The sequence below is a fragment of the Grus americana genome, chromosome 1 (genome assembly GCF_028858705.1).
Source record: "Grus americana isolate bGruAme1 chromosome 1, bGruAme1.mat, whole genome shotgun sequence".
In the NCBI taxonomy this organism is placed as follows: Eukaryota; Metazoa; Chordata; class Aves; order Gruiformes; family Gruidae; genus Grus; species Grus americana.
The window spans coordinates 59,459,874-59,471,581 of NC_072852.1; the positions used below are offsets into that span (position 1 = coordinate 59,459,874).

The window sequence follows — 11,708 nt, forward strand, 5'->3', positions numbered from 1 at the left end:
GGTGACTGTAATGCTGCTTCACCTTCACTCCCAGCCAGTTTCTCAAATGCTTTTCACTCAGAGCATTGGCAGGCCAAGCTGGACTGTGAAGCTGGGGCTCACTGGCCTTCCTGTGGGATCCAGCATATCTCTGTGAGGACCTGATCCTTGGTCTTCAGCCCCCCCTACTCGTGTCCTTGCTGTCACTGCAACGTTGTTTTTTCATGCCCCATGGCTTCATATCCGTGGTAGAAAAGGCAGGAATGGGATGACATGGAAGGATGGGGAAAGGTGGTGTCTTTGTGGAGATGGAAGAACAGTAGGGAAAATAATTGTAAGGTCAGTGTTGTAAGACAGAGGCAGAGACTTGATTATGGAAGCTCTTTAAAAATTCAGCTTTATCTGGCAGGCAAGGGACGGTGGACATAAGCTCAGTAATGCAGCACATGGGCTTTAGTGCAAGAATTTCTCCTCTAGCTTCCCGGAGCTCCTTAATTCAACCAATGCCCTTTTCACTCCATCTTCAACACCTCCCATGTCCCTGTGGCATATGACTCCCAGTACATTCAGTAGTCATGCGCTTGGGTGGAGAGTCTGCAGGGAGGTAGGCATATGCCAACCGTATCCTGGGCTGCATCAAAAGCAGCATGACCAGCAGGTCGAGGGAGGTGATTCTGCCCTCTGCTCAGCTCTCGTGAGACCCCACCTGGAGTACTGTGTCCAGCTCTGGGGTCCCCAGTACAAGAAAGACATGGAGCTGTTGGAGTGAGTCCAGAGGAGGGCCACGAAGATGATCAGAGGGCTGGAGCACCTCTCCTGTGAAGACAGGCTGAGAGCGTTGGAGTTGTTAAAGCCTGGAGAGAAAGCTCCAGGGAGACCTTATTGTGGCCTTCCAGTACCTAAAAGGGGCCTACAAAAAATCTGGAGAGGGACTGTTTACAAGGGCATGTAGTGATAGGACAAGGGGTAATGGCTTTAAACTAAAAGTGGGTAGATTTAGATTAGGTATTAGGAAGAAATTCTTTACTATGAGTGTGGCGAGACACTGAAACCCGTTCCCCAGAGAGGTTGTGGATGCCCCCTTCCTGGAAGTGTCTAAGGTCAGGTTGGACGGGGCTTTGGGCAACCTGGTCTAGTGAAAGGTGTCCCTGCCCATGGCAGGGGGGTTGGAACTAGGTGATCTTTGAGGTCCCTTCCAACCCAAAACATTCTGTGATTCTATGTGCTCAGGGGGACCAAGACTCATACAGTTGAGAGGTACACATGGTGAGATGGAGAGACTACCGAGAGGAACAACATGTCTCTGCAGAAACCACATTAAATTGCACCAGGGATGAGCGCACCAGCTCTGTGTGTGAAGGAGAGAGTGGCTATTTTCTCATGTTGGAGGCAGCATGAGTGAGAGTAGCTGTCTGCTTCTGTTTGTGAGGATATCTGTACAAATAAGTTGATGTTCAGATAGATGGATAGATAGAAATATGTAGGTATAGACACAGTTCTGTTCCAAACAGAGAAAAGTGTAGCCCCTGGTGTCTGGAGGACATAAAAGGCTCTGCCAGAACTTACTGGAGATCTCATCAGGGCTTTCAACCCACAACTCACTTGCCTAGATGAACCTGCACAACAGAAAAATAAGACCTTCTTCATTATTCTTGGACAAAGTAAAAAAGGACCAGGACACAGCTAATAAATAAAACAGGTTTAATCATAAACCATGTATATATTTATAGGTAGGGAGGGGGGCATGGTCTGAAAGGTGCTGCCCTGGCAACAGGAATAAAAGAACAGTGTATTTTACCAGTCAATATACAGTACCAATGAAGGGTGCAGCTGATAAATGAATATGGGATTTTGAGTCCCAGAGGCTAATTTTTACAGACAACCATCATTCTTAGTTTCCTGTCAAATTATAGCATGAACTAGCTCACAGCTCTGCCCAGGACACAGCAAGGCAGATACAGCCAAGAACCAGAATTTGAGGGTGAGGGAGGGACAAGATATCTGAAGGTCATTCTGAGGTATATATAACGTATATACTCTACTGTTGTGTACAGTCTTGGGGCCATGCTTTGCCCACAGTTATGTGTGCACACATCTCATTCCAGTCCGTGAGAGTGGCAAGCTCACATCTGAGAGAATATATCTGGCTTTGAGGACATACAGGAGCACATTGAACAACAAAGCCAGAAGCAGAACAGGGAGAGAGCTGGAGACAAGGAAACCTGGACTGGGCTGAGAAAAGGAAGAAGTGATGGACAGCCCCAGAGTTATCTGGCCAGCCAGTTCAGCCCTGTTTGGACAACCAGCAGCACAAAGCTTCTGTTCTGAAGGACTTCTGCAGTGCAAAGCTTTCCATCAAGACAACCTTTATCAGACAACAGGGAAAACCATGCACAAAATGACTAGAGGCATGTTAACGGAAGAAATATGATGGAACTGGCCCTACGCCATTCAGTTCTTAATTTTGAAGGAAAACCCAATCCTGCCTCTGAAGTGATCTAAGCCAACATATGAATCTGGTCAGTCTTGGCTGATATAGGCAGAGGAAGGAACCATTGCTTCGGTGGCCAGCAAGGCAAAGAGTGGCATTTCTACTACAATATTCGGAGTTGGTGTGGCTGCTTTGAGAAACAATATCACAACAGGGTTGCAAAGCAGTCAAATGTATTGGCTTTTTGCAGAACAATTTCACTTTCAATCAATGTACATATATAGTTTTACAGATGAAAAACACCTTTCACTGCTAGAAAGACACTGTTTTGATATCAAATGCACTTGCCATCTGATTTTGCTAAGAACCCACCCCCAGACAATAAAAAAAACCAAATCTGAAATAAAATCTGTAATACAAAACAACATTCATGTTGATGTCAAATGATAACTGTCCCAGCAAACATGAAATAAAGATCTTCTTAATGCAGGTCCCCTGGGAAACGAGTAAGAGTCATGCGTCCATATATAGAGTCCACTCCCAATCTGGGAAATCTCAGTAAGACTGTTGCCCTTCGAAATGCAAGTCCCATTTTTTAAAGGAGTGCTCCACACATGCATGCACACATACACGCAGACACACAGATACACACACGCATACACATAAACTCCTCTCTCCTAGCAAGAGCTGCATGCTGGGTAATGCCTTCTGTGCATTTTTTACCTACTTTCTTTGTAAGGATGAGGTTGAAATTTCTTTACTTCTCAGGTCTCTATTCTTTAAACAAAAAGGGGAATGAAGAGGAACTACATTACAAAGACAGAGAAACGCACTCGTATCTCAGGCATATGATTTTTCCCAGTCATTTACAAGGACGATGTTATTTACATTCGTGACTCAGCAGTATCTGCAGGAAGAGTTATCCTTTCTCCATGTTGGGTTTTCTTGATGAACCCTGTGAGCCCATTCTGTGCTTCCACAGACCATTTTTCTTGTAAGGCACTACATGCGGATGATGACTTCAGACAGAAGTGCAAGCCCCCTTCACTGGATTGTGCATTTCTCCCTCTCCCTTGACTGACCTTCCCTGAGAACTTTCGATTTGATATACTTCAGATCACTGTTGACGCTTGGCCGGCGAGCAAAGGGAGAGATCATGCCGTAGGCGTCCATGTCCTTGACTCTGCGCATCCGGAAGGATTTCTGTTGGAAGGTGTCACCATACTGGATAGAGATTTTCCTGTGGAGGGCTGGGCTCATCTCATGAGGTAGCTTGGCCATGCTGAAGAGGACATAAAACATCTCATCCACATTGGTGTTCTTCTTGGCTGAAACTTCGAAATAAGCACAGTTTTCATCACTGGAGACAAGGTTCTCACCTTCATCTGAGCGTACCTTGCGGAATATTTCACTGTGGTCATTTTTGTTGCCACAGATCACCATAGGGAGGTCAGCTGATTCCTTGGTCTTGTTCTTCAGGCAGGATTTGACCTCAAGGATCTGTTTCTGGAGCCTCTTCACTTCATCAAAGGATTCTCTGTTGTCCAAGCTGAATACCAGGATGAAAACATCCCCTGCAATTAAAATTACAGGATACTGTAAAAGCTTGTTGGTTGCAACCTGTCAGAGGAGCAAATTTTCAAAAAGCAGTATGTTTATTTGCCATCTCTTCCCCATATTTTTTTTTTTTTGGTCTTTTTGAATCTGTTCATGAAGCTGTACTTTAGTTCTAATTCTTCTAATTCAACTCCCCACTCCTTGCTGTAGTGCTATGGAAAAGACTTTTAGCTATGATGTTACTTCAGCCATATCCAATTGTGTGTTCCCAGGTTGCACTGTACTTGCATATTATCGTCCATTTGTACTCTCTCGTAAACATGTTTCTATCTCAGCTCTGCTGCATTGCTTATCTTTTTTTGTCCTTTTGTTTGTATCTCTGTGTAAAACAGAGCCTGTTCTGACACCAGGAAGAATGGCGAGCTAGTAGCCACTCAGCCTTGGCCTTTTGATTATACAATACAAGAAGCAACACCTGAACTGAAGAGATACGGCTAGTCAGCCCTGAACGCTGAAGTCGGGAATGAGAGGTTTCCCAATGTGCAGTGCTCTGCTGTCATTTCATTTGCTCAAGAGAAACAGACCATGGAAAAAAAGAAATACATAAATGACACAGATCACCTGGAATTTCCTTTTGACATTTCCTGACTTTTACAATTTGTTTTGCAAAATATAAAATAATGCAAATCATTGCCTGTTGAATCACATTCACGTGGAAGGTGCTAAGAGAACTTTCAAGGACAAAAGCTCACTCTGCCTCCCAGAAACTGGCCCCAGGACCTCACTGAATGTGCATGCTAGCCTGGTCAGATACGAATGTCGTGTTTCACTGGCCAGCTAGAAAGGTAGATAGGAAATTACAGAAAGTAGATTTGTTGTGACCTGTGGCTGATTATATCTCCACTGTCACTTTCACAGTGAATACATCTTAGCTCACAACAGGAACTGCTTGACAATGAGAACATACAAAATGAGCCCACCATTTTCCGTTTTTTCTCTTTAATTCATTTGATTAACCATAGACTAAGGAGAATGGGTAAAAGTAGAGCTGTCCTTTTACTGGAATATCAAATCAAGGCAATCAGGCTGGAAATTTTAGGAAAAAAAAACAACTTTGAGATTTCCTTGGTTTGAATTCCCTTCCTGTGCATTTTACATTTGTTTTTCACTGCTTGTGTCTTATAATGACATGCTTATTTTGTCCCTTGCTGCTCTTTATGCCCATGCGATTTTAGTCAGCCACTCATTTGTGACTGCAATAAAAAATATGGAGCAGGTGGAGAAGGTAGGAGGGAAATAAACTAGGGGGAAATCTCAATTTCAGACCTTCACCCAGTGGACTTCTCCTCTGTGGCTAATGCATTCCCTGTAGTGCCTGGAGCATCCTGGCCAGGAAATATGTCTCTAGAGAAGTGCATCTTGTCACAAAATCAGGCAGTCCCTTTATCTGCCTCCCAAGATACAGTCATCTCCTGGCTACAGTTTTCAAGCTAATGTCTATCATTATGATCATTCACCCACCATTACCCACATGCAAAATCCCCCCCCGACTTCTCACCTGTCAGGATGGAAAGCCTCCTCATAGCTGGGAAAGGGTGATTCCCAGAGGTGTCCAGGATGTCCAGCTGATACATGTCTCCCCGGATGTTGTAGACCTTGCGATGAAAATCCTCAATGGTGGGAGTGTACTGGTCCTCAAACCGACCATTGAGAAAGCGTGAGACAATGGAGCTTTTCCCCACCCTGGAGGCTCCCAGCACTACCATGCGGTATGAGTTCTTGGCTGGCACATTCAGGGTGCAGTTTCCACCAGACATGGTCTTCATCATTGCTTGGTCCTGAAAGAGGAAATCGCAGAGTTGAAGGAAAGACCAGAAACTAGATGGAGGATGGACTAGGGCAGCTCCTTACCACAAGCTTGTCAAAGAGTGCTCTGGAGCACAGTCCTGGGTAGTAGAGCAATGGTTCATACAGAAATATTTTCATTGGAAATGCTTAATTTTTTCAGTCTCATTTCCAGGGAGTAGGGGTTTCCTTTGTTTTATTTTGTTTCTTTTCTTTTAAAATCATGTAAAAATGAAGGCATTTACACTGAAAATAGTATGGTTTTGAATTGTAATTTGCTATTTTGTTTAAACATTAAGGGCTAATTTTATCAGCTCTCAACCTAGATACCAGGTTCCTTCCCACCATCTGCGTCACTTAGACGTTACCAGATTTTTCAGTAGAGCTTGGTCTTCATTTAGGTACATAAACACAGAGGTCAGATTTCCCAATATACTGCATCCACTGCAGCTGCCATTAGGACCTAGACTGCTTTGTTTGGTTGCTTAAATAGGAGCTGCGCTCAATACTCATTTGAGATCAACCAAAAGTCAGACAGAAACAAGAGTCGTGCTTGACATCAGTGGAATCTAGACATCTAAGTGACTTTAAATAGTTGGTCCCATACAACCTTCATTGCTGATGCAGGGAGTTTGAGCCACAAAATAGCATTGGCCAATGACAAATTTTAAGATCTGTGCCTTCGGTGACCTTTTAGAAACCAGATTTTAATCTTGTTCTTTGGACTGGTAGTGTGGGAACTCCCTGTCAACAAATTATCAGAATTGCTGCAGGATGGCTGGCAATGGATGGACCTGCAGAATCGTAGATTTCATAGGAGTTTCAGTCTTTATACATACACAGATGTTGTGGGTGTCACAGTCTTTGCAGGTGCTAAGGAAGATGAAGGACAGCCATCTTAAATAGCTATTAGACAAGATTTCCAGCCCCTGACAACTAAAATGAGTCTGGAGACCTTGGAGGTCGCATTCTGACATAGCACTCAGATGCAGAAAACTTTGATAGGGGAAAAAAAAAAAAAAGAGGGTTGCTCAGACATTTTTCATGCACCAGTTCAAATGAACTGTGTGCTGAAAGGAAAAATATAACCCCTGTGTGGGGAAAGCTAACCATTAAAGCAAAGAAGGCACATTTTTGACGGTTTATTTTGGTTACTAGGATCTTATTAAAGAATAATCAAGTTCCCACTGTGCTGTTTATTTAACTTAGGTGTTGTTTATTTGTTATGCGAGTACTTTATGTACTCTGAAAGATCATTTCTGGGTCCAGATCTGGATTCCTATCTTTCCCTTGAGTGAATTTTATCTCCCAAGCTTTTATGTAGATGACACTTATCTCAGTCAAAAGCTTAAAATCTTTTACTTTGTTTAACATGTGTTAAGCACCAAAACAGCAGTGAAGATATGGTCACTGCTAAATAAAGAAGTCTCTGGAATTCTGATCCAGCATCATTATAAGCGCTGTGCTATAGCCCAAGGCAACAGCAAAACATTACTATTTATTATTATTGCTATAATTTGCTGCACACCAACAGTGCATTCAGCCCTATCTAAAGCACAGAAGAAAATGCAATGCTTTCCTCAGAGTAGCTTACACTCTGAATTATATTCAGCGGGCAGGACAGCATAATATTAGAGGCAGACAATAATGTCAGAACATAACTTTGGATGGACACACACATGTGGAGTTTATGGTACTGTTGAGATTGCTGTGGTGGGAATGACAGAAAGGACCACACCAGGTATTTGGATTTGACTCTGTGTTTTTAGAACAGGAGCCGTCTCCAACAGTGCAGAAACACCAAATGCAATCTCTGAAACAGCACTGTCATGTACTCTGGGTCAGCCCTTTCCTATATAGCCAGTCAATGTTGTCTTGCATCCATGGGCAGACAAATAGTGACAGAGCTGCTTTGGGATGCCTCCTTTCACCCTCTCAGGCTTTATTTAGCTGACAGAGAAAAGCAGGGAGATAGATTTTGTGATAAAAACTAAAACCTTCTTTACAGCCCAGGTTCAGTATTTAAAAATGAGTCAACTCTTTGGACTGGGATGGACCAGTGTAGCTGTATGAGGGCAAGTGGACTGTGTTGGTTCACACCTGCTGAAGATCAGTTTTGTACCACTTGGTGCTGCAGCATCCAGGAGCGAGCACAGTTACGCTTTTTAAGCAAGTGCCTTATATGTCCTGTGCAGAACGTGAACACTGGGGGACCTGATCCCGGCCAGCAGCTCTACAAGCCAAAATCCTATAAATTATACTGCTGACTGACAGTTAACCAGTGAGCTGCTGGTGATTAGAGAAACTCCCATCACACAGCAAAGGAGGTGGACTGTGTCACTCCAGCTGCTTGGAGGGTTATTTTTACAGTGAGGCACTTCTGTCCTCCACCTTAAAATGAATTCTGCTGCTTTGGCCGTCAGTTAATGCCAATGTACACTGAACAACTTGGAGAAGGCATTGCTGCCATAGCTACACGCAGATGGGGAGAGCAAGGCACAGGGAAGCTGGGTGACCACCCAAGGTCAAACAAATAGGAAGAGTGAATGGACTCTGGGACTCCTACCTTTCAAACTCTTCCTTCTTCCCACCTTTCCTCACCCTTGCATTTCTGGTCATTAAACCACACTGCCTCCCACCCCCATCAAAGGCAAAATCCTATGTGCAGACACATGCCCATTTCAGGATGCTTTGCCGCAAGGATTTAGATGTGCTGAAGGGGAAGGAGGAGTGTGAGGACATGTAGATTTTAAAGTATTAAATAATCACTTTATGATGTCTTTGTTCCACCTGTCAAGGCATTCAGTCAGGAGGACTCTTGTGCTTTCCTGACTGCATTTCATTTCACAAGAAGTCAAAAGATGCTTTTCAGCACTTTGATTCATGGAGTTGCTATTCATCTCATCACCTCTTCTGCAAATCTGACTCAGAGCGTGCCATTGAACCAGGAGCTTATATTTGTGTTTTTCACTCTCTCTTCTTATCCCCCTGCTCCAGTTTTTCTTCAGTTCAATAAGATCTATCTTATTTCCTCCTCAGAAAAGGAATGAAACTTCAGCCCTCACACCCAGGGGTGGGGGATAGCACAGGGACTCATACATTGGAAAAGATTAAAGGCAGAAGAAAGGAAACAGAAAGAGACCACATGTTCATGTACTAAATAAAGCAAAATCAATCAGAAGAGAATGAGGAGACAAACAACCTCCAGATGGCTTTAATCTACATCTTTTCCTTCCAGTTTATTAAATGCTTAAGCATAGATTAATTCCCAGTTGTACCTTCTGCTTTATGCACTGGCTTGATGCTAGAAACTTTACATTAGTATTTTATATTGGTACAGCGCAGGGATTTCAAAATGTCATAGAAATGTAGGCAATGAGTGTTATATCCACTTAATAAAGGGAAAGGCTCATACACCCAGAGAGTGCTGAAACAGCTGTCCAAAATCAACATTAAACCCCATTTCTTTTGACTCCCTCTGTCATCTTCTACCTGCTAACCACCGCTGCTTGTTTCATAGGCAGACAGCAGAGTGAATGACAATGCACCTGCTTTTGCATGCTCCGAAGAGTACTTGTCTGAATTCCAGTGAGGTGCTGACAAATTTGATCTTGGGCATCTGGAGAGAGATATCTAAAGAAGATATCCTTCATTCAACCTGCCTAGAGCTTTTACAGTTTAGGTTTCCATCCTCCCATCAGGGGGTATGCTCCCTACCACTCCCTATCCATGAACAGACTTCTGAACCACGTCTCTTGCACTCCACAGTCTTCAGCTGCTGCTTGTGTCTCTGTTTGCCATCCCAGTGTAATTCACTGCATCCAGCTAAAAAGGACATAGGCAGACACAAACTGTACCATGCATAACAGACCCGTCACTTGTTAATCACTGCTAGTATCCCCGTAATTTTCATGCACACCACGATCAATCCTGTGGGATGTTTCTTTCCTACTTTCATCCCAAATTCCATGCTACTTTCTTACCTCTCTTTCCTTGAAGGAGCAGTCCTGGGTCTTGGTGCAGTCTGATGAAGCTGATAATTTTAATCAGAGGTGGCTGCTGCTGTAAAAGGCTGTTGTTCTGTGGTTCCCACGTTGCTTGCCCTGGGCTCAGTTCTTCACCAGTATTTCCTGGGAACTTAGCAGGATTGGGAAGGACCGTAGGGCTCCAGAGGGTGTTCCCCCATGGATGGTAAGTACTGGATCAGGCGACTGACATGGGCTAAAGAAGGGTCTCGGAACCAGTAGTAGCTTTTCCCTTTGGGGAGATGAGCTCTTCTCCTCACAGCCTCAGTTTGAGAGAAGGAGAGGCAGAGTTTCTCCCACTCCCACTAGCTTTTCTTGCAAGTTGTGCTTTGTAGCCTCTGCGGGGGGGAAAGGGTCTCTGGAGCGACACCTAGTCGAGCAGGGTCGTGGGTGCATCCGGCTGGCCCACCCTGCCTCTGCGCCGCCTCAGACCCTATGGGGAAAAATCAGTGGGGGCATGGAAGTTGTCTGTGGTGAACCTACGCTTCCCCAGGTCTAGCCTGGCACAACACCCCCCCAGAAGCTTCTTTTCTTCTGGTCTGAGATTTGCTTTAAAATATTCTCTGTCTAGGACAGAAGGGGCTTTTCTTTACGTTTGCCAATTAAGTCTTTCTTCTTCCCTCCCTGCCTTTCTCCCTCTCGCTCTCACAACTACTGGCAAATTGCAGATTTTCCTTCTGTAGGACTCACAGATAATTGGCTCAACTCCTCCCTTGAAGTCAGTGTCAGATACAGGGGAAGGAGGGGTGCTGAGGGGGTGGGATTTTGTGCCTATTGAAAAAATCTTTTCTTCTCTAAACAGAAAGTTCATATGCATTGCAGACTGCACATTCCCCATCTTTCCACCAGAGACCTGTATGTATGCATGCATGCGTGGGGAATGAGTTAGCGTATGTGTACGAGAGACACAGACTTCACTTACTTTGCAAGCTGTAAATTCATAAGCCGTTCTAAAGGCTCTATATTTCTCTGCTGATCTTTTCTGCTAGACAGAAGTGGACTGACTCATTTCCCAAGTAGGGGCTTTCTGTCCATAATTCCTGTAATTCTTTTGCCGTATGCAATACTTTCTCCTGTTCCCTCAACCTCGAAGACGTTACGTTAGGATTGCTGGCTGGTTTGATTAAGAAATAAGAATAATGCGTAACTGCTGTTCTTTCATTAATATTTAAATAAATTAAAAACTAAACTAGGGCCGAGTAATAAAAATGTAGAAAAAAGGTCAAACAAACTGAAAGTGTGGGGAACTGAGGGTCAGAAAAAGAAGAGAAACAAAGAAAAATTAAGGTGAATTCAGAGTTTCTTTAACCCCAAGTGAAAAATCATGTTTATGTTTTTTTTTTACTGTTCATTGACTCTTTTTTTCCTCCTTTTTGAGCTGAAGTAATAGTTTAGATCTACAAGTCTATATTAAAAGATGTCAAAGAAAGAGATTGATTTTGAAAGATTTGAAATTTAGTATTTCAGCATTTCCCACTTAAAACTCCTAATCAGAGGGGGAAAATAGAGGAAGAAAAACAGTTTGAGATTTTCGAGATATTTTGACAATAGGAAAACAGAAGGGAGGCACGATCTCCCAAATCCGAATATAGTTTCAGGTCTCCCTTTTTCTTTGAGCAAATTTACTCTTCGTCGAGCAGAAAGATTCCTCCAACTACCTTGTCTGTTTCATCTCCAGACACCCCTCTCAACAATTTCTGCCGTTTTTGAGGAATTCCTGAGATGTTTTTCTTTTTTTTCTTTTTTTTTTTTTTTTTCCTTCTCCTTCTCCTCATACACAAGGAGGTTTCTGTTGTCACCCTCAGATGAATGCTTCCCTCCTTCGCCGGTGCTCCCGGTGCTGTGCAGCAGCCATCTGCAGCCATTGAGGA

The 11,708-nt window shown here is 43.6% G+C and overlaps 1 protein-coding gene across 1 annotated transcript; it reads right to left on the reverse strand.

Annotated features, from left to right (window-relative positions):
• Positions 1-1,666: 1,666 nt before the first annotated feature.
• Positions 1,667-10,611, reverse strand: RASD2 (RASD family member 2). The gene is made up of 3 exons (XM_054813292.1): positions 9,796-10,611; positions 5,526-5,805; positions 1,667-3,984 (listed from the first exon to the last, which is right to left on the reverse strand). Exons 2-3 carry the CDS (start codon positions 5,794-5,796, stop codon positions 3,455-3,457), a joined length of 801 nt encoding a protein of 266 aa, XP_054669267.1. The 5' UTR covers positions 5,797-5,805; positions 9,796-10,611; the 3' UTR covers positions 1,667-3,454.
• Positions 10,612-11,708: the final 1,097 nt, after the last annotated feature.